Source organism: Diachasma alloeum, unplaced genomic scaffold, assembly GCF_001412515.2.
Source record: "Diachasma alloeum isolate Michigan unplaced genomic scaffold, Dall2.0 Dall_scaffold_00183, whole genome shotgun sequence".
Taxonomy (NCBI): domain Eukaryota; kingdom Metazoa; phylum Arthropoda; class Insecta; order Hymenoptera; family Braconidae; genus Diachasma; species Diachasma alloeum.
In genome coordinates, this window is record NW_021680349.1 from 950142 (window position 1) to 971073 (window position 20932).

General features: G+C 36.0%; 4 protein-coding genes across 5 annotated transcripts; 2 read left to right on the forward strand and 2 right to left on the reverse strand.

The window, feature by feature from the left end:
• Nucleotides 1-538: 538 nt before the first annotated feature.
• Nucleotides 539-3681, forward strand: LOC107046847 (ADP-ribosylation factor GTPase-activating protein 1). 2 transcript variants are annotated; one of them, XM_015269563.1, is made up of 8 exons: nucleotides 539-757; nucleotides 823-1104; nucleotides 1650-1861; nucleotides 1951-2065; nucleotides 2560-2649; nucleotides 2764-2823; nucleotides 2920-3095; nucleotides 3375-3681. In XM_015269563.1, exons 1-8 carry the CDS (start codon nucleotides 698-700, stop codon nucleotides 3595-3597), a joined length of 1218 nt encoding a protein of 405 aa, XP_015125049.1. In that variant the 5' UTR covers nucleotides 539-697; the 3' UTR covers nucleotides 3598-3681. The 2 variants fall into 2 exon arrangements, with proteins under 2 accessions (XP_015125049.1, XP_015125050.1); XM_015269564.1 differs by lacking the exon at nucleotides 2764-2823.
• A 290-nt stretch (nucleotides 3682-3971) lies between these two features.
• Nucleotides 3972-5986, reverse strand: LOC107046854. The gene is made up of 2 exons (XM_015269577.1): nucleotides 5383-5986; nucleotides 3972-4365 (listed from the first exon to the last, which is right to left on the reverse strand). Exons 1-2 carry the CDS (start codon nucleotides 5745-5747, stop codon nucleotides 4125-4127), a joined length of 606 nt encoding a protein of 201 aa, XP_015125063.1. The 5' UTR covers nucleotides 5748-5986; the 3' UTR covers nucleotides 3972-4124.
• A 2061-nt stretch (nucleotides 5987-8047) lies between these two features.
• LOC107047963 (cytochrome P450 4C1) lies at nucleotides 8048-16177 on the reverse strand. Its single transcript, XM_015270900.1, has 12 exons — nucleotides 16050-16177; nucleotides 14808-14972; nucleotides 14625-14734; nucleotides 13838-13928; nucleotides 13202-13390; nucleotides 12401-12470; nucleotides 12206-12332; nucleotides 11285-11449; nucleotides 11105-11173; nucleotides 10416-10578; nucleotides 9631-9810; nucleotides 8048-8349 (listed from the first exon to the last, which is right to left on the reverse strand). The coding sequence occupies exons 1-12, from the start codon at nucleotides 16108-16110 to the stop codon at nucleotides 8189-8191; spliced, it is 1551 nt and encodes a 516-aa protein (XP_015126386.1). The 5' UTR covers nucleotides 16111-16177; the 3' UTR covers nucleotides 8048-8188.
• A 1931-nt stretch (nucleotides 16178-18108) lies between these two features.
• LOC107047511 (3-hydroxyacyl-CoA dehydrogenase type-2) lies at nucleotides 18109-20339 on the forward strand. Its single transcript, XM_015270287.1, has 3 exons — nucleotides 18109-18341; nucleotides 18532-18696; nucleotides 19635-20339. The coding sequence occupies exons 1-3, from the start codon at nucleotides 18333-18335 to the stop codon at nucleotides 20226-20228; spliced, it is 768 nt and encodes a 255-aa protein (XP_015125773.1). The 5' UTR covers nucleotides 18109-18332; the 3' UTR covers nucleotides 20229-20339.
• The last annotated feature ends 593 nt before the right edge of the window (nucleotides 20340-20932 follow it).

Consider the following 20932-nt stretch of genomic DNA (forward strand, 5'->3'; position numbering starts at 1 on the left):
AGTGAGAAATTTGGAGAAATCGATTTTCATAAAAATATTAAACCGTTAGAAAACATTTTAAAAATCGGAAAAAATTAGAAAGTTCACATGTGGGGGAAGACTGATGAAATAATTAAAAAATTGAAACAATACCCATAAATTCGATTTCTATCCGTGTCTTTTCAAAGAATGAATAGAATAAATAACAGAAATTGAGAATTGGAGACTAAAAATTTTATCGGATTATTATTATTCATAATAATAGTCAATTTAATAGTGAATTTATTCATATTCAGAATTTTATCACAAATCAAATTGATGCCTAAACAAATAAGATTTCCTAAAGCTTAAACAATTTCAATTATCTATTCATAAACAACGAATGACTTGATAATGCTAAAATGAATCAGAATGCAGAACATTCACTATTTAATTGTAATTTCTAGTCTAGCTCAAAATGCACACCCCCAAAACATTTGAAATTCTGTCAAAACACTTGGGACATCTGTCCGACCACGTGAGCACCAACAATGTCACGAAAAAATGGATACTTGTGAACGTGGACAGTGAATTCCAACCTCGAATACATTCAAAGGCTCTCTGCCGAGCTTGCCAAAGTAGACAATTTTTTTTATTTATTTTTTCTATCACTGACCCTTTGGCAGGTGCCATCCAGTCACGATTGAACGATTAAAGTGATTTGTATCGGTGTGTGATCATGGCAAGTCCCCGGACGAGGAGAGTTCTGGGTGAACTCAAGCCCAACAACGAGAACACCGTAAGTCTCCGCACTGATTCCTCCATTCACAGCTGTTTCACTATTTGACTGGTGAATCTCCTCAGAAATGCTTCGAGTGCGGTGCACACAATCCCCAGTGGGTGTCTGTGACCTATGGAATATGGATCTGCCTCGAGTGCTCGGGGAAACACAGGGGTCTGGGGGTTCATCTGTCATTCGTCAGGTCAATATCGATGGACAAGTGGAAGGATCTGGAGCTGGAGAAGATGAAGGTCGGGGGGAACAGGAACGCGAGGATCTTCTTCGAGGAACAACCTGACTGGGACGACTCCATGCCCATTTCGAGGAAATACAACACTAGAGCTGCTGCTCTCTACAGAGATAAAGTACTTGTGAACGAAATTAATTAAGGGCTAGTGAGGCAAATTGAGCTCATTTAATTTTCAATGGAATAGGATTTTTTTTCATGAAAAAACAATTGTTCCCAATTTATTAAAATTCGTTTGAGCCATGTTTAGGTCAGCAGAAACAAAAAAATCGCAAGAATGAGGTGAATTTTTTGTTCGAAAAGAAATTCTAAATACAAAAATAGTAATTATAGGATTAAATGACTACTGTTGAAATCCGAAATGCAGTATAAAAGTCTGAAACTCTTACTTAGGATAGAACATAAAAAATAACTGATGACAACTCATTGAGAATTCATCCCGAGCTCGATGGATGGCCCAAAAGAATTTTAATAACTAAAAAACAGTCGAGAACGTCAGTTTTATTAGATTGACTTTATTTGATAAAATTTGTCTTGAGTTATGAGCCTATCTCCCATTAATGAAAACAATTTCTAATTCTGATTTTCTTAGAACTCAGCATATTTCAATTTGTTACTGGAATTTGGATTTTCACGGAATAAAAATGACATGAAATATTTCAGATTGCAACTTTAGCACGTGGAGAATCATGGAGCCCTAGTGCGTCGAAAGCCAAGGAGTTTGTATCCTCCTACATCGATAACAGCAATCAAGATTATAATTCTTACCAGAAGGACACACAAGGCTCCTATCAGAATATGAATACCAGTGCTTTCAAGGCGCAGACCGAGTCTTTCTTCAATAGAGTGCAGAATGAAAATGCAAATAGGCCTGAGTATGGAGCACTTTTGTTGATTTCTTCTGGATAATTACGGATTATGAGGGGAGGAGAATACGTTAATGATGTTGTTTTCTTTTCTTTAGTGACTTGCCACCGAATCAAGGAGGAAAATACAGTGGATTTGGGTATCAGATGGATGCACCACCTAAGAGCTCGTCTCAAGAATTTTTCGACACTGCCGTATCCTCGTTAGCTAGTGTAAATATCTATCCGGTATTAATAGTATTGAAATCGTGGAGCATAATAGAACAAATAAATTCTTCGTTATTAGTTAAATATCAAACTGTCTCAATAATTCGTGAAACAAGAAAAAAAATAGTAAATAAATTCAATAGAAAACCTAACGTATTTGTTAGGATATTCTTCTGATAATTTATTCAAATTCTAGTAGAATTCTCATGATTTTTTTATTATTTTTTTGTCGATTTCTGTTCGGAAATATACAATTTGAAAAACTTATACAACATCCAACAGAATACTCTAGCCAAAACGTTAAGGCTTTCTATTCAATTTTATCATGCGTAAAATTTCTAAACATTTCCATTAAATATTTTATTAGCTAAAAACAAGATCCTTTGTCATTTTACCCTAAAACCACACGTTTTCAACATTAATCCAAAATTACAGATCACGTTTCGATACTTTGTTACAGATTCAATGCTAGAATTCCTAATGAAGTTAATTATTTTTAGGGATGGTCGATATTCTCATCAACAGCATCAAAGGTAGCTTCTAAAGCAACAGAAAATGCTATAAAAATTGGAGGGATTGCTTCCCAGAAGGTATGATCAATCCCGAAACAAACCTTCAATTAATTTCTGTTTATTCTCCTGAGTTCAAAGTCCATTTAATTTCGTTTTGGTTTTAATTTATTGATTTAATTTGCGAGTAATTAGGTGCGAGATGGAACTCTACTGGAAGATGTTGGAGCACAAGTCAATAACTTGGCCTCTAAGGTCCCTATTCATTTATTATTTTATTTCAATTTTTGTACCGATTTGATTTTACGCCAATGGTAATTGAACAATTTATGAGATTAGTGGTATTTTTAGGTGGGAGACTTGGGTAGACGTGGTTGGGGAGACATTGCTGGTTCAAATTCTTGTACACAGCATTGTGGACCGCAGTACGATACTCAGGACAATTATCAGAATTTAGGAACGTATCAGAGCGGTTATCAAGGGACATATTCCAATGAAAATTCGTCACTCTTCAATTCTAATTCCAGGTAATTAGGAATTCAAACGTAGAATATCTAGCAAAATAGTCAAACGAATATAGAGGAAGAAAATTCCAAGCATGAAACTTCTTGATTTATTGACATGTGCAAGTTAAAATAAATAACAAAATAATAAAACAAGATAAATCAATTCAATTTTATGACGAGTTTTCGAAAAATATCTTCGAAGAAGATGAACAAATCAATGAAAGAAATTAATAAAAACTAATTAAATGTAAATAAGAAAATCAGAAAAAACTCGGAAATTAATTAAACCAAATATTCCAGGGGTGCCTCAAGCACTAGCTCTCCAACCCAAGACTGGGACTGGGGAAGCTCGCCGAAGCCCTCGAACGGCAGTTCCCCCGAATCAAAACAACTAGCGAAAAAGTCAAGAGAGAAAAAAGTGAAAGAAGCCTCTCTCATCGATTTCGATGCAAAACCCGAGGTAAAAACCTGGAACACGACCTCAAAAGCCGAGGAGGACGCCTGGGAGATCTTGAAGGATTAACTACAGCTAATTCTAACGAATTCACTAATTAATTGTGCAACATTTGAGTAGAAAAATTTCCCAAATATACATGTTGTCAAAAGATTAACGAAAAAAAATCGAAGATTGCCTAAGGGTCACTGAGTTTCCCACAATTGTACATAAATCTAATCCAGAAAATCGTTGCACTGAAGATATCTTTATAACTATCATTCCTCTATGGGGAAGGTCAATTAGATGTTCACATAATCATGTTATTTTATATAAAGGACCATCATCCCTAATTTCACGCACAAATCCCATTCAACATCAACTGCCCACCCCCAGACACAAATAATCATCGGTCATTATTCCAGTAATTTTTATGTGAACATAAGAAATCATTCAATGTTCAATTGTTATCACAATTCCTCTCATTTAATTGTAATTATGAATTATATACAATACAATAATAGATATATGAGATTAAATATCGAGGTAAATAAATGAACAATGAGTTGAATGTGCAATTTGAATTGTGCCTCTAGATTAATGATGGAAAACAAACTTTAAGGAAGGTGATCGCTCTCCACCTTAGGTACCACAACTCTCGGAGAACGTCGAGAGTAGGTCTTGCGAGTCTTCTTTTGCTCCATGTTCTCGATGTATTCAGTGATCTCGGGTTGGTGGTAGGGCCACACTTCGTGGATTACCTTGGCCATCACGTAGGAAATCGTCTCGTGGGTCATTCTGGAGATGTCTACAGGGGGATGCCCTAGGGTGACTTTTGATAATACAGCGTAGAGTGCTCTGAAAGTCAAGAACATTGTCATGAGCATCTATTTGGGATTTTAGGAGCATTATGAGAATTATTTTATTATTTTGTGGATATTTTAGAAGCATTATTAGAATTTATCGTGCATGTACTAGCTTTCGAACACTAAATCTTACGTGTGAAGAACCGAAGAGATTTATTGACGTGTTCTTCACATGTTTGGATAGATTTTTACCTCACTTTCGGTAATTTCAAACAAAAGAATAACATATCTTTTCATGGGTAATACATTCAATTGAATTTCCAATAAATTGAGCATTACGTGCCATAGTTACATGAATTTCCACAATTTTGAATACTTTTCATTATTTTGTAGATCTGCAAATTGGAGTTTCACTGAATATTCAAGACATTAATCGACTCGTTAATAACAACCTTCATGAAAATCTCTTGGATACGAATTGGTGTTTACAATTTTTTAATCTATTTTCAAAGACAATTTCCGAAGAGTGCATTTAGGATGCCTAAAATCGCCGCTCGCACCCTCGTCAGACTGGAGATGCTTCTCAAATAGCAATGACACACTTAGAAAGTTTTACAAACTCAATTATAATATCGAAGTGTGATTTTTCGGTGTTATGAAGTGAAATTGAACAAAATGTAGATTTTCATTTCAAGGCATCATGGATATTCCAATGACTATAGGGATTTCCAAAATTTTTCCTTTGATTGTTTTTATTAAAGGGGGCGAAAAGAGGGGAAAAAAATTAGAAAATTCAAGTTACGGAATTCGAATAGGAAATCCAACAAAATGTAGATTTTCGTATCAAGGCATCATGGATATTTCAATGACAACTCGAATTTCTACAATTTTGAATGAGTTTCACTGTAGTATAGACACGGAAAAATGAGCATTTCATTGACTATTCAAGAGGCTAACCGATTTTTTCAACGAAATTCATAGAAGCCCATTTTCATCTGTTTTTCTTGACAATTTTAATAATTTGATAAGGTATTTCAGAGGTAATTGTCTAAAATTGCAAATGGAATACCTAAAATCACAGCCGGCACACTCATCAGGCTGAGGATGCTCCTCAAACAGAGAAATAAACTTGAGGGCTTGCGACACGACTGTATCTGGCGCTTGTATACTCCCGGTGTGCACCCAATGCGCAACATGTCTCTCCCTGAGATAAGACGAGGCTCGAGCCTCCTTGTTAAGTTTACTGATAAATGTCCTCACAGCTCCCTTGGTTTTATTCGGCACGTCCTTACAAATTTTATCAATGTCCTTATAACCATACTTCTTGAGGGCGCTCAGCAGCTTCTCCTTGTCCTCGTCAGTCCAGCGTGTCCTTTTTTCTTTCTCAATCGGAAACTCCGTGTGCTTCTTCGTAAATCTTTCGCGCAGATTCATTTTTTTACGAGTATTATTATTGCTACTTAAATATTAAATATTGGATTCAAGAATAAGTTTTCATTCCGGAGCAGACTGACACGCGATGTTTACCAACGCGCGCACACGTGTTGTATTGCGGGCTCTGGAGGGGATTGACAATCGGCAGGGATGAATTTGAGGTGTTTCGTGTAAAAAGTCAAAATAATAATTCAAAAAAATGGGAAAATTCATGGAAGAAATGTGTGAATACGCTGCATCATTGAGAATTTTTGCACATTTTTTTCAGATCTCAGTCTCAAGAAAAAAAATAATGAAATTTGGATGTTTTTGTAACCCCTCCAGCTATAACCTCCGTGCTTACCCCACCCCCAATTAGGAAAATTTTCATGGCACCCAAAAAAATAATGAACTATTGAGGAAAAACTAGTGGGTGATGAATCAAATCTTTCTTGAGAACACGTATAAGTTTCAGATTTTTTTCAGATTTTATAAGAAAGTTATTTGAACAAATTGGTCGGAAAATTATGAGATTCGGGTCCTCACTCGCAGGCGCGTGATTCGAATGTCAGTGAGCATCATGGGAAATTCGTTCCTTTGTTTCGCTCCCCCCCCCCCTCCAGCCGCGACGCGAGACGCTGAACTCCTCAGTAGAACGAAACGGAGTGGGCGCGCGGGTGAGTGGAGCGAAAATGGTCAAGTTAGTGAGGTTATTTTCGAGAGAGACAAAACATGAAACATGGTGTACGTTGGATAGTGATAGACATCGCGCCAATTGTTTTTATCGATGATTTATTCAACACATTAACGGCAAAGCTCGATGAGACTTCAAGACCGTATTTTTGGGAGTTTAGTGTAGATAAATACGGCTTCCTTTGTTGGCTAGTAGATTGTCAACAGGGCGAGGGGTAACGGACAAAATTGCGTTCATAAAGCCCATGTATACGCCGAAATTTGAATGATTAACGGTCAAGTGGTCGCATAGTAAGGGAATCCCCGCCGTTTTGTATTTTGTCCTTTCACACGAAAACTTCGGGAATGAAAAATCCATAAATATTTGTATTCCCACTTTCAAATATGTGGAATACATCAACATATTTTTTTCGATCCAGACTTCACCAGTGAATTATTAAAATCTTCGGAAAATACTGAAAGTGTTCACACTACTTTGAATATTTCAAAGTGTACGATTAAATTGAAATTCATTAGTAGATACAGATCAAGAGCACAAATCAAATTGTGGAAAGTTTTTTATTACGTTTCTTTTCATCAAAGAATTACAAATTGAATGTGAGTATGATGTTATTCATGTTTTTATTCTATTAATTATACCGATTTAGATATTCATCTTGTAATTATTCGCAGACTCCAATTGACTTGCAATGACGCCATGAATTATATAAAATAGTAAAGGGGTCGACAGTTTTTTGGACTCGCGTGATAGTTCGATTGCTTCTGTTGGAAAGAGATGACATGTTATGAGTTGAGTTTTACCACGCGACTTTTTTATGAAAACAAAAATTAATTAGAATGCAACACTATTGACGATTTCTCTATTTGCAATTGTAATAATGTTTATTTCATCCGTTTGTGTCTCAAGGTACTGCTCCCATGTTTTTATCCCTCTTCTTTTTGTTTATTTTTTACTGGTCACTTTAATACTAATCTGCATCCATCGGGAATGCTAAAAACTGAGGAAGTTTCGTGTCATACCTTCGACATACGTCAATTCAGAGAGAATATCTAAACTTAGATTCTAAAGGTCGAACGAAGAATTTAATAGAAAAACCTAGCGAATTCGATTTTTCTATAAAACTTATTGATATAATTCATTTATAGCAACCAGTTTCTGACCCAAACTACGTCGAAATATAAAAATGTAATATTTACCTATCAGTATCCCTGAAAAATTGGAGTTGTTATATTAGCCAATTACAGAGATATTTTTTATAGAATTTCCTCGGCTCAAATATTCGATTTTTTTTATTGTATATTTCTTGTCTTTTCATCAATAAAATCAAACGAAAAACTTTGAAAATTTGAACACAGGAAGTTGTATACAAAATATCTCAATAGAATAAGTTGTGTAAAATATTTTCTATTGAACATTTTAATAGAATTGTCTACGGAATTTGCTAGGTGTCTCTATGAAATTTTTTCACACGTGAATACATAAAAAGAAAAATCATGTTAGGAGTTACTCCTGAATTTTAAGCAAATTACGATATTTTCGTGACACTCACGTGAAATATTGAAGCATAAAAAACTTAATGCATTTTTGACTGGAATTTTGGTAGAAATTTCTCAAATTAAAGCAAAAATTTCACTTTGCACGCACTTATTGAAAACTTGACTATGTACTAGTCAATGTTATTCTAAATAAATCTCATTTATTGTTCATCTGTGATATTCACACTGGGGCAAAAATCACAAGAGTACATTTCAATAACATTGTCCTCCAGCTACTTGATCTTCTTCAGAGTTATGGGGTATCCATCTATGGAGCGGGTTGATATGTGCGCGTGGATGTTAAGAGTTTCGTATTTGGCAGTGGTTTCCAGTTCATAATACCGAACCATCTGACCGATGAGGACTTTGATGCAGATCATGCCGTATTTCGAGCCTAAAACAAAAGAAATTATAGAATTGGAGAGTCCACTCTCCGAATGAATTGTGGCAACGGCGTGCTCATTCATTCTAAACAATTCGAAAAGTTTATATGAACTTTTAGCATTGTGTTTTCTCCTGCAATTATCATTTTTTATTTATGAAACTACTTCATTGACTCAACAATAGAATGATCGAGTCGATAAAGTAATTTCATAGATATAAAGTAATAATTGTAGGAGAAAATACAATTCTTAAAGTTCTTATATATACAGGGGTTGCGTTTTCCCTTAAATGAAATGGCGCGTTAAGCAACGTTGCCAAAAAATCTCTAAACGTGCTCGGGCAATGTAGAGTACATTCGGCAACGTCAAAGCCTAAATAATAGGGTGGCACACTCCCGCAGAGGGTTAATAACTTCCCCCTATTAGCCCTCGATCACTCGCTCAATGGGCGCGGTGCTTTCGTCGGCCGTTTTCGTTTTTTATATTTTAGTGTGGCTCTCGACGCTTAATAATTCAGAAAAAATTGAAGTTCCTAGTTCAATACTTTTATTAAGCGTTGGCGTTCTCCGTTATTTTCTCGGTAAATTTGTTCAGCTAAAAAAAGAAAAGAAACGTCGAACGGACCGAGAAGTAGCGCCGTGCCGCCCGGCGCGAGTGAGTCTCTGTTGACCCCTCGAGCGACAGTGTTGTTACATTCACTGCCGCACTTGAAATGCGCGCATAGCTTTGAGCGCCAAGGTGGCAACAGCGCGCTCGCTGCGCTGACCGTGTGTCGGATGAAGGCTGGCGGCCGAGCGCGAGTGATCGAGGGTTAAGGATGTATTCCACCCTTTTCGCAAAAATTCACGTTTTTTGATTTTCTCTGGCAAATTTTTGATCGGATTGACGTGAGAAAATATACAGTTTTTGCGTTTTATCCTTACTTAATGACTCACGAAATTTCATGATCGTGCATTTTCCTGCGTTTTTTCTAAAACTTTTCGGAAATTCACAAAACTAGAAAAAATGCAGGAAAATGATTACACTGCCATGAAACGTCGTGAGTCAGTCAATAATGATAAAACCTAAAAACGGTGTATATTATTTAGCGCCAATCCGATCAATAATTTGCCAGAAAAATGAAAAAAAAAGGAGAATTTTGGCCGAAAGGGTGTAGTACATCCTTAAGAAACACGTATCTAATTTTTCTCATCTAATTTTCTTAGTTCATCATTTTATCCTGTTAAACAATTCGCATGACAACTTGATTTCAGAAAGAGATAATTCCGGAGATTGTGAAGAGTTGACCTTACCTGGACAACTGCGGAGTCCACCACTGAAGGGAACGTATGCCCAGGGATGCCTTCCCTTGGAGTTCTCCGGGCTGAATCGTTCTGGCATGAACTTCTCGGGCTCAGTCCAGTGCCTGGGGTCCCGGTGAGTCGCGAAGGGCAGCAAATACACGGATGCACCTTTCGGTAACGTGCACGTTGCTGGATATGGAAGGAGAGGTGGTGAGTACTCATTCTTTATTACGTATTCTATGAGGAAAACTCAGTGGAGTGCGAAATCGTAATATCTGCTTCGAAAATTTTTATTGCACTGAGAAAAATGACGTTTTTTAAAAAGTGCGTATTTACTTGCATCAAGGAACTCATGGCTTGAAAAATAACAAGAAAATAATATCTCAATGAGAAAAAATAACTTTCGGCCAAGGATTTTGTACTTGTCCGAATAATGAAGGACAAGTAGTGGTTCATAACAACAAAGCGTCTCCAACAAACTTAGCAAAAGCTTTCACACGATCGTGTTAAAAAAATTAACGATTAAAATTATAAAAATCCTCTGAACTAAACAAATTCTTCCAATCCTGATCGTTGATTGTGACAAACTCAAGTGAGTTATTTGGAAAACCATCCATCCTTGTCACAAGAATGGCCCGATTTCCCTCAATCTCTAGAGTGGTTTCTGGCAAGATGTTTTTTTTGGTCCTAGAAAATCTTTTTTCTCTCAGTGCATTCAATAAGCGATTGTGCAAGTTTTTTCCATTTCTCCTGTCACACTACGTTTCACCCCTCTACTACAGAATTTACTGTACCTAGTTTCAAGTCTCCAGTCATCTCCCTCCCTAAAACCGGCCCAACTGGATAAATCCTGATAGTCTCCTTTATCACCATTTCCAAATACTTCAAATTCGTAGCATCCTCCTCAGTGATATCATGATCTCCCACCACATCCTTCAACTCCTCTCTGACTTTTTTCTGCACGAAAAATCAACATTCAAATGAGAATTCCATTCAAAACTCTTCGTACCTCAGTGAAACGCAATGATTTCATCACTCCACGGACGAAAAATTTAGTAGAAAAACTTGGCGAATTCACTAGACAATTCCATTGGATTTCTATTGAACTTTCTAGTAGTTTTTGGCCGATTCTGTTGAAATGTTCAATAGAAAATATTCTACAGAAAAAATCAATAGAATTTGAATGTTTTATACAATTTAGTCTATTGTGATATTTTCTACAGAATTCCCTCGGCTCAAATTTTCCAAGTTCTTTTCTTTTTCTTTTTATTTTCTTTTCATAAAAAAAATCAATCAAAAAAATTCGGGAAATTTGAGCTGAAGAAACTCTATAGAAATTCTATCGAATTCTATTAACTCTCTACAGAATCTTTTCTATTGAGCATTTCCATAGAATCAACAAAAAATTAATAGAAAGTTTAATAAAAGTTCAATAGAATTGTCAGAAAATGGGTGCATTTGTTTAAACCAATGAAATGCGTACCTGTACGTCGGGGAACATGGCGAGCACCAGAGCTACGAAACAGCTGACTCCGGCAATCGTATCGTGGGACTAAAAAATAGGAATTATCATTTTCATTGAAAAATAGCAATTAACATTTTCATTCAATTCAACGAGTGGATCTGCCGTATTTTCTAAGAGTTTTAAATTGGGTAAACATACACCAATGAAGAGCGTAAACATCTCGTATCGAAGTTCTTTATCTGTCCAAGAGTTAGTCTTCATTACGTGAGAGATAATTTGATCTAATACAGCACTCGTCTTCACATCTGGATCTATTCCTTGTTTTTTCATCTCAGTGTAGTCACGTTTTTTCTTTACCACTATCTGTAACAGTTCATCAAAATTTATTAATCGTGTTCCCCCTTCCATTAAGGATGTACTGTCCCTAGAGTGTTTCCTCTAAAGCTTTATAAATTTCCGAAAAATCCAGAAAAAATGCAAAATTGGCTACGCGATGATGAAAGTTCATGAATCATAAGATAGTGATAACGCATGAAAATGGTATATTTTTGGCTCAAATTCGATCAACAATTTACCAGAAATCTGAAACGAAGTGAAAATTTGGTGAAAGAAAGCAATACACCCTTAAAGTATTTTCTAGCTTTCTGAAAAGTTGTATGAATTGAAAGAGAAAAAATGATTTCGCTCTAAAAAGCGAAATATATTGAAAATCTCCGGCTTTTCTTTTGAAATTTCTAAGAAACCTGCCAATTTTTGCGATTTTTTTTAGAAAACCCGATATTCTCCTCGAATTTCCAGAAATGGCTTCCCCTTGAATTCAACTTACTTTAAATTAGCCGTCTATGTTAGAACGTGAACCCTAAACTAATTAACACTCAAAATCCCGTTGAAATTCATTCAGCCGTTTTTGCGGGAGTTGCAAAGAAAGAAACAACAGAATTATTATATGTAAGATTGAATCATTTCAATGAGCAATGAAAAGAAACAGCAGAACATCTTCCTAGCTATGGAATATCCAACGAAAAATGTCCTCTGACATTAATCTGAAACCACTCATCACTGAAATGATTCAATATTCAACACGATGTGTTATTTTATGTAGAGAATTGATAATCTCACATCATCCAACAGGTTGTGAAACTCTTTCACCATCCTGACCATTTTCCTTCCAAGATGCGTGCGGTTGAAGATGGCATTTGGCCACAGCCACATTGATATCATTCTCTTGTACATCATATGCAACACCCTGATAAGAGATAATTTCATTAGAATTTTCAGCTGAATTGGGATAACTATTTGGATGATTGTACGTACACTTCAGTTCCCTCGATCAGAATATTCTCTTCGCCCTTTTGAGCATTCCCAGGCATGCCGAATATTGTTTCTAAAGAGCAATTACAAAAAACCATTCGTAATTGTTATTGCAACACATTCTTTTCAAAAACAATAAACAATTTTTTTTGCACTAATTACTCGTTTTTAGACACATATAATCGATCTTCGTATGGGTGTTAGTATGAAAAATCTCATTTTAATAGCCCGCGACTTTTAAAACTCATAGTAGTCTCCCCTTAAGGAATGCGTTGTAGAGTGCTTTCATTTTTCAATAAGAAATGAAAAAAAAAAAAGCAGGGTACCGAGCCTTTCCGACAGAAGTCATTTCACCGTCACTATCCTTTCTCTTTTTTCTATTTCTATCAATTGCATTGGTAGTAAGCTTCCAAATGAATCGATAGCAATACCGCTTTAATTTAAAAAATTACAATTTGAAAGCAAAATCTGATAGCAGTTCATCCAAGATTCACACATCTTAGAATAAACCCCTTTCGTACTATAAAATAGACAAAATCAAAATAGAAAAAACTAGAGTGACAAAAAACTTTGAGAAATCATACCGAGGCATGTCCACATAAAATATCTCAATAGAAGATGTTTTATAGGAAGATCAAAATCGATTAATTCTTTTCTATTAAATATTTTTTATTGAACATTTGCCATATTGAAAAGCGCGCAGAAGTGGTGCAGATAATTAAGATAAAATCGACAAAAAACTGATTTAATTTTGTAGCGAATGCGTTTAATTTTTCCATGAATTTCTTCCGCGTGATTACTTACCGAATACAATGTCTGCTACACATGGAACAATCGTGTGATAAATATCATATTCTCCATTTCCAACTCTCTCAGCCATTTTGTTCACCATAATTTTCGTTTGGATATTGAATTGCTTGATGTGCTCTGTTATCAAGTTACCTCCATTTATCAGTGGCACCACGAGTTTCTTGTGCGCACGATAGGTCGGCCCTGGAACAGGAAATCCGCATCATTTTTGGATCACACGGTTGTTATTCACACTTGTTGGGGATTTCTGTTCTCATTACTCATTGATTTTTTATTAATTCTCCGCACATTTAAGAAATCCGGAATAACTAACATTTCTGATTCAAACTAAGCTTTCCTCGGTTTTTCTGGTTCACCGACTTTGGCGGTGCTGCGCTCATTAAAGCAGTGATCGAGGGTTAATGACGGGACATGAAGGGAACATAAAAGGGGAAAAAATTAGTGCTAGCATTGTTTTCGGGGACGAAATGGTACGAAGAAAATTTGAGGATGAATGTCAGGGAAATTTTCCCCGGGAAGAAAATACGGGCCACCATTTTCTCAATGAAAATGCTACTTGTGACAATTCACTAATTAATTGAGGAGTAGATTGAGTTGAATATTTTCACTATTTTTTAGTGCGATAAATACCTCCTCCATTTATGAGGCTGTTGCAGACCACAGGCTCCATAAAATCGTAAACCTTCTCCTTCTCAGCTGCTTTTGGACTTCCCATTATAATCTAAATGAAAGTACAAAATATAGTGAACGACGAAGATAAAAGAAACGCGTCAATGGTGAAGTAATGAAGTAAAAAGTTAATTTTTGCTGTACAAGCCTGAAAAATTCACGAAAAAATTTTACGGAAAACCCTAACGAATTGGCTAGAGAATTCTATTTCATTAGTTTTCGGCCGATTCTATTCGTACAATTCCGCTGATCTCAGCATTTCTTTCAATAGAAATGTTCAATAGAAAATATTCTACGGAAAAAATCAATAGAATGAAATTTTTCCAAACAACTGATCCTATTGAGATATTTTCTATAGAAATTCCTCGGCTCAAATTGTGTCATATTTTTGTTGAATTTTTTCAACGAAAGGAGAAGAAAGATCGTGTGGAAAAAACTTGGAAAATTCATGTCGAGGAATCCGGATAATAGAAAATATCTTAATGGAAAAGGTTACGTGAAAGATGAAATTCTATGAATGTTTTTACAAAATAGTTTCATTCAGTCATTTTCTATTAAAAAAACCCACCGTAATCGTTCGGAATTCTTGAATATAATCGGCCAAAACTAATAAAATTTTCTATCGAATTCGCTAGGTTTTTCTACCGAATGTCTTCATGCGTATTGATTTAAATTACCAACGGGAATAAATTTTCCATGTAGATGTGACCAAATGTCAGAAAATTCTAAAAATATAATAATGATATACCTCAAAATCCCTCGGATCAGTAACGATAATTTTCATTAGCGGTCCCAGCCAAATTTTAAAAGTGCCTGCATTGATATCCTGGCTCATTTGTGCAAGAATGAAAATAGATTCTGAAATAATAAATCACTCCGTAACAAAAAACGACTAAATCAGGGCTAAAAAATTCGGTCAGAATCCACATACTATCGCTATCAATAAATTGAAGTGCATTTCCGAAGATTGGAATTGACGGGGGTCCAGGCAGTGACGACGAACATTCAAGCATTTCCTTTCGGAATTTCAGGTATTCCTGAATCTCCTTCCAGTACCGAATAACCGATAATACCGCAATGGTAACAAATAGATACACTGAAAACAAAAACGGAACCATCAAGAATAAAAGGTTCTCGTATGCTTAGAGGGCCATTAAGGTATAGCCCTAGAAACACGTTTTTCTTAAGATTGTCCCCATGCTTTTCATAGATAATGTTTATAAAATAATCCCCAGCTATTGAAAAAAATATTAACCTGCTGTCCTACTCGGTTTAGGAGATAATAAATAACGAAATGCGGGCTTGTAACACGCGCGGCATCGGCCAACATGCACGAAAAATTTAATAGATAAACCTCGCGAATTCGTTAGAAAATTCTATTGACTTTCTGTTGAACTTTCTGTTAGTTTTTGGCCGATTCTATTGAAATGTTCAATAGAAAATCTTCAATAGATAAAATCAATAGAATTCGATTTTTCTAAATAACTTATTCTCTTCAGTTATTTTCTATAGAATTTTCTCGGCTCAAATCTTCCAAATTTTTTTCATTCGATTTTTCTTTCCTTCTCATCAAGAAAATCAAACAAAAAAACTTGGAAAATTTAAGCCGAGAAAACTACACAAAATATTTCTATCGAATAAGTTCTAGAAAAATGAAATTCTTTTGACTTTTACTGTAGAACATTTTCGTCCGTGAAACGTGGGTTATGGGGGAATACGGTTGCATTCTCATAAGTTATTGAGTTGTTTTATTCTCATGTTGTTGTTGCAAGCAACAATAACTGTTTGAATCAAATAAAAATGATTTGTCAATTAATTTTTTGAATCAAATGAAAAATGCTCTCACGAAATTTCAATTTTTTAAAATTGAATATTGCAGAAACTATGTAGCAAAAAATTTAACAAAAAATTCACCGTATTCGGAATTTATCATTCTATCGCGAAAAATCGAGTTCGGGGGGCATCATCTCCGTTTGGCCTCGCGTGGTAGAAGCCGACATTCAATTATTTATCATCTCCAAAACTGTCAATAGCTGCGGGCTATGATAAACATTATCTATGGAAAACATGGGGACAGTATTGAGAAAAACGTGTTTTCCAGGGATATACCTTAAAGACGTGCCCACGTAAAAAAATAACGTCTTGTGCCTCCGGAGAATAATGCCAGACTCACCAATCGATAACGAATTCATCCAGGACACAGCGGAATCAGCCGTGAGGAATGTCCACCCCATTTTTGTTAAACGATAGTAAACGAATGGTTAATGTACTACTGATCGTTAATGCTCCGAAAGATCAGCGGTCTTTCGCTGATTCTTATAACTCGCCATCTCCCAGTGATATCCATCCCTACCTCATCTTGAAAAGACTCGAGGAGGGATGCAAGACTCGTGACTCTTGTGACTCAGCAATGTTCATCATTGCTGAAAAGTGGCAAGAAGAGCTCCGGACAATGCCTTGAGTTTTTTCTCACAAGTCCGCGGCTGTTTGGATTACCCGGGAATCAATTGATCTAATTTACATAAGACAATTGGTTCTACTCGTGCGTACACATGTGAAAAAATTGGGGAGAAAAACCGAACTTTTTCATATTTTCTTGAGAATTTTTTTTGCAAGAACTGAAATTCCCGGGAATAATTTGTTTCCGTTGTTTCCCACTTTATTTTATTTTGTTTCTCATGACAAAATACAAGATGTGGAGAGGAGATTTGAGGAAAAATTATTCAGAAAACCAGGGCTTTTTTACTGTCTGAAATGTAATTGTGATTTCACACTTCGTTAAGTAACAAAATGACTCCTGTGATCGGGAATTATTTCGCTGCGTGCAGTGCATTGTTAAAGAAGTTTGTAATATTACTACACTTCTGCTGCATCAATGTGTAGTAAAATTACAAATTTGGTAGTAGAATTGCTATTTGCTACATTTTTACGTGAATATTGCAGCTAATATTTAGAGTTTTACTGAAATATACATGGAGAAAATTCAACTAGTTGATAAAATTCACCAACTAGTTGTTGAAAAAAATGAATTACCAACCAGTCGGTGAATTGACCAAATTCACCAAAAAATTTTCACCAAATAATTTTCTCCGTGTGCACGGAAATTACTACATTGGGATTGTAAAATTACTATTCTCGTATATAAATTCATTCGTATTCGAATTTCTCAATATAATTACTGGAAATATTGAACATTTCAAATTTTTTTACCCTACACACGCATAATGAAATTCCAATCATTTTTCCAAATTCACAATAATAATTTAGGAATTCATTCCTAACTGGGAATTGGACGTACCGACTGAAAAATTATTATACTTTTTCAGGCCGTCGTCCTATAGGTGCACTGTAGTTTCACATTTATTCCTGTGGAAAATATAATTTCACAATGATATCATTTTTTTTCGTGCAAAAAAATGGAACGAAATAGTATTAAAAAATCAATCTCTACACAGCTGGACATATTTCAGTGTAAAATGTACGTTTCAAGTAAAACGGCGTTCTACGGACAGTGTGATGAAAGAAATCTAATGAAAAAACCTAACGAATTCGCTAGACAATTCTATTGGATTTCTATTGAACTGTCAATTAGTTTGTGGCCGATTCTATTACAATTTTCAGTAGAAAATATTCTATAGAAAAGGTCAATAGAATTCGATTTTTCTATACAACTTATTTTATTGAGATATTTTCTATAAAATTTCCTCGGCTCACATTCTCCAAGTTTTTTTCATTCTATTTTCCTTTTTTCTTTTCATCAAGAAAATTGAACAAAAAACTTGAAAAATTAAGGACGAGGACATTGACAAGTTATATAAAAAAATCGAATTCATTTGACTTCTTCTATAGAATATTTTCTACTGAACATTTCACTAGAATCGACCAAAAACTAATAGAAAGTTCAATAGAAATCCGCAAGGTTTTTCTATCAAACTTGTTCATTCGGGAAGGAATCCACGACTGTTGTGAAGAATTGACGTGTGTCCATTAATTATCATTTTATGTGTAAAAAGTCAAACTGCGATACAAAAAGTGACAGTCAAGTATTTGTCGCCAAGGATTGCAACAAAACTAGTGGCAAAAAATCGGCAAGATCTTTCTACTTTTTTCCTCCTACCCTACGGATGATAATTGACGTCATTCAAATTTTCGTGCGACAATGAACGCGTGCGTGTTGTATGTTGGAGGGCGCCACCCGCGACAATCAACAAAAAAAAATCTGGAGTGCAAAGTCCATTGAAATTGGTTGAATTACCGAGCCTACTAAAGCGAGTTGCGCAAGGAGCACAAGAAAGTAGAAGAAGAAGCAAAGTTCATGCATGAGCTAGTCGTCGCACACCAGTATTACCCTTCTACTTGCTCCGATTCATAGTGCGCTGTCATCCTTAAGAATAATTTAAGGAAGTGATTCCATTTTTTCGTCGTACTGATAGATCCTCATTAAATCTCGTCTACAATGTTGAAGGTAATTATGTCGTTTTTTTTTTCAAGCACATGTTCTATGTATCTCCCATTAATGAAAATGTAAAAAATCCTTGATAAGGCACTTTATAACGCGGATCAAAGGTCAATACGGGTTGTACGTGTTATGGGATTTTAACGTTTTTTCGTGTCATGCATATTCATTTATTTTCACTCATGATTTCATTTTATAGAACGTAGTGGCACTGGTTACGGGAGGTGCATCCGGCCTTGGTCGTGGCACAGTCGAGCGATTTGTGAGAAATGGAGCAAAAGTTATCATTGCTGATTTACCAGTGTCTAAGGGCAAGGAGGTTGCGGCTGAGCTTGGAGAAAATGCTGTGTTCACCCCCGTGGACGTAAGAAATACCACTTTTCCTAATAGATACGAGATTGAAGCTCAATTGAACTGAAACGAAAATGGTAAAATTATGAAATGAATGAGGAGTCGTCAAATGGGTTGATTTTCAGGGGAATAGCTAGGAAATTCTATTGGATGTCTGTGAACCTCTATTGAAAAATCTATTAGTTTCGATAGAAGATGTTCAATAGACATTATTTTATAGAAATAATCATGAGAATATGATATTTCTTTGAAAATTCCCATGTTCATTGCAGCAATCAAATCGATAATTTTATCACCATGAAGAGCGATATTGACTGTCATATCAAGTCCCATTGACAGCTGCCTCATCGTTTGCAATCATGGCGACAGGAAATCAGAGCGTGAAGCATTAACATTTTCTGAGCATCGGAAAATTTTAACATTCACCATTTGATAGTCCACTATCGGAATTTAATAATTTTTGTGCCACTGAATTCCTGATTTTCTATTCTATATTCTCCCGAAGTTTCTAATGACGTCGCCCTGACAGCTTGACCCTCACAAATCAACAAACCTGTCAATGTTGAGGGACCCCTTAAAATTGTCGATATATCGCCGTCCAATTAAGTCAGTATCTCCCCGATAATTTCAATAGATTAGACAAACTGTCAATAGACCTTCTGACTATTTTCCATTGAACATTTCAATAGAATCGGTTAAAAACGAACAGAAAGTTCAATAGAAATCATTTCGGCATTTCAGTAGAATCGGTTAAAAACTGATAGAAAGTTCAATAGAAATCCAATAGAATTTTCTAACGAATTCGCTAGGTTTTTTACTTAAATTTTTTCATCCCTGATTTTTTCATGTGCGGGGCAAACGGCTATCGGTCACCCTGACGTCACCCTGTATATCCCGTTTTATTGCTCTGCTACTGAAATCGTCTTATCCCATTACGCACCAATTTCCCAGGTAAGATCCGAGGCAGACGTCACTCAAGCCGTGGAAATGGCAAAAGAGAAGTTCGGCCGATTGGATGCAGTGGTGAACGCTGCAGGCATAGCAGCAGCCATTCGAGTCTACAACTTCAAGAAGAATTGCAGCCACGACTTGGAGACATTCTCACGAGTCATTGAAATAAATACAATTGGAACATTCAACGTAATTCGTCTTTCAGTGGGACTAATCGGCGCGAACACGCCCAACGAGGATGGACAACGTGGAGTGATCGTCAATACCGCGAGTGTTGCAGCCTTCGATGGCCAGATTGGCCAGGCAGCCTACTCAGCCAGCAAAGCTGGGGTCGTTGGCATGACTCTGCCCCTTGCCCGTGACCTCTCCTCCCAGGGAATCAGAGTCTGCACAATTGCCCCTGGACTCTTCGAGACTCCAATGCTCCAGGGCTTACCTGACAAAGTTCGTAATTTCTTGGCTAAGAGCATTCCATTTCCCCAGCGGCTTGGAAAGCCTGATGAGTATGCCCAGCTGGTTGAGTCTATCATCCTGAACCCGATGATGAATGGAGAGACCATCAGACTCGATGGAGGCCTTCGTATGCAGCCATGAATTTCACAGATACAGTTGAAAATTGCATTGTTACATTTTTTGATACTATTTTTCCTTTTATGGAAATGAAATAAATATATTGAGCTAAGCTCTTATTTTTTAAGGGATGAATTGGCGTTTTTTTCTTCCATGCGAATGTATATGAAAGTAATTAAGAGATGACGTCATATAACAGAGAAATGACGGCGTATGAGGAATTGTTAAAACGTTAAAATTTCTATTTCACCGCGTAATTTCTTATTAATCGATTCTTTGGCTATAATACCAAAATGGTAATTACTCATGTCAATCAGAAAATCTGAGTCTACACAATTTCCCGGGAACACGTCAATGCTTCAGGGTTTACCTTTTATCGAAATGAAATAAATACATAAAGTTAAGGCTCACGTGTATCATCTTTCGAATGTGGTCTTGGTCGTTTGTTTTTTTTTCAATTTGATAATCTAAAGTGTTCTTCAATTGCCACTCAGTTTTACATAGCCCTCGAGTCAGTGGAAATTATGATATATTATAGATTATGAAGGTGAACAAACAATCGAGATAACGTTCGAAAGATAATCCCCCCGGGCCTCGAGCTCTTATTTTTCAAGGGATGCATCTACTTCTCTTTTTTTCATCCATGCGAATGAACAGAAAAATAATCAAGGGATGAAACCACCTGACAGAGAAATAATGCGAGCGTATGGGGGATTATGGAAATGTTA

What these genes read in the sequence shown, in the direction of transcription:
- LOC107046847 (XM_015269563.1), top strand. Translation starts at nt 698, where the DNA reads ATGGCAAGTCCCCGGACGAGGAGAGTTCTGGGTGAACTCAAGCCCAAC. An exon ending in GAGGGATTGCTTCCCAGAAG is followed by an intron (nt 2,650 to 2,763) that starts GTATGATCAATC and finishes GCGAGTAATTAG; the next exon opens with GTGCGAGATGGAACTCTACT. An exon ending in TCAATAACTTGGCCTCTAAG is followed by an intron (nt 2,824 to 2,919) that starts GTCCCTATTCAT and finishes TGGTATTTTTAG; the next exon opens with GTGGGAGACTTGGGTAGACG.
- LOC107047511 (XM_015270287.1), top strand. An exon ending in CTGTGTTCACCCCCGTGGAC is followed by an intron (nt 18,697 to 19,634) that starts GTAAGAAATACC and finishes CCAATTTCCCAG; the next exon opens with GTAAGATCCGAGGCAGACGT.
- LOC107047963 (XM_015270900.1), bottom strand. Translation starts at nt 16,110, where the DNA reads ATGGGGTGGACATTCCTCACGGCTGATTCCGCTGTGTCCTGGATGAAT. An exon ending in CAGCCTCATAAATGGAGGAG is followed by an intron (nt 13,391 to 13,837) that starts GTATTTATCGCA and finishes TTCCTGTTCCAG; the next exon opens with GGCCGACCTATCGTGCGCAC. An exon ending in CTGATCGAGGGAACTGAAGT is followed by an intron (nt 12,333 to 12,400) that starts GTACGTACAATC and finishes ATCTCTTATCAG; the next exon opens with GGTGTTGCATATGATGTACA.
- LOC107046854 (XM_015269577.1), bottom strand. Translation starts at nt 5,747, where the DNA reads ATGAATCTGCGCGAAAGATTTACGAAGAAGCACACGGAGTTTCCGATT. An exon ending in TGTGCCGGCTGTGATTTTAG is followed by an intron (nt 4,366 to 5,382) that starts GTATTCCATTTG and finishes CTTGACTTTCAG; the next exon opens with AGCACTCTACGCTGTATTAT.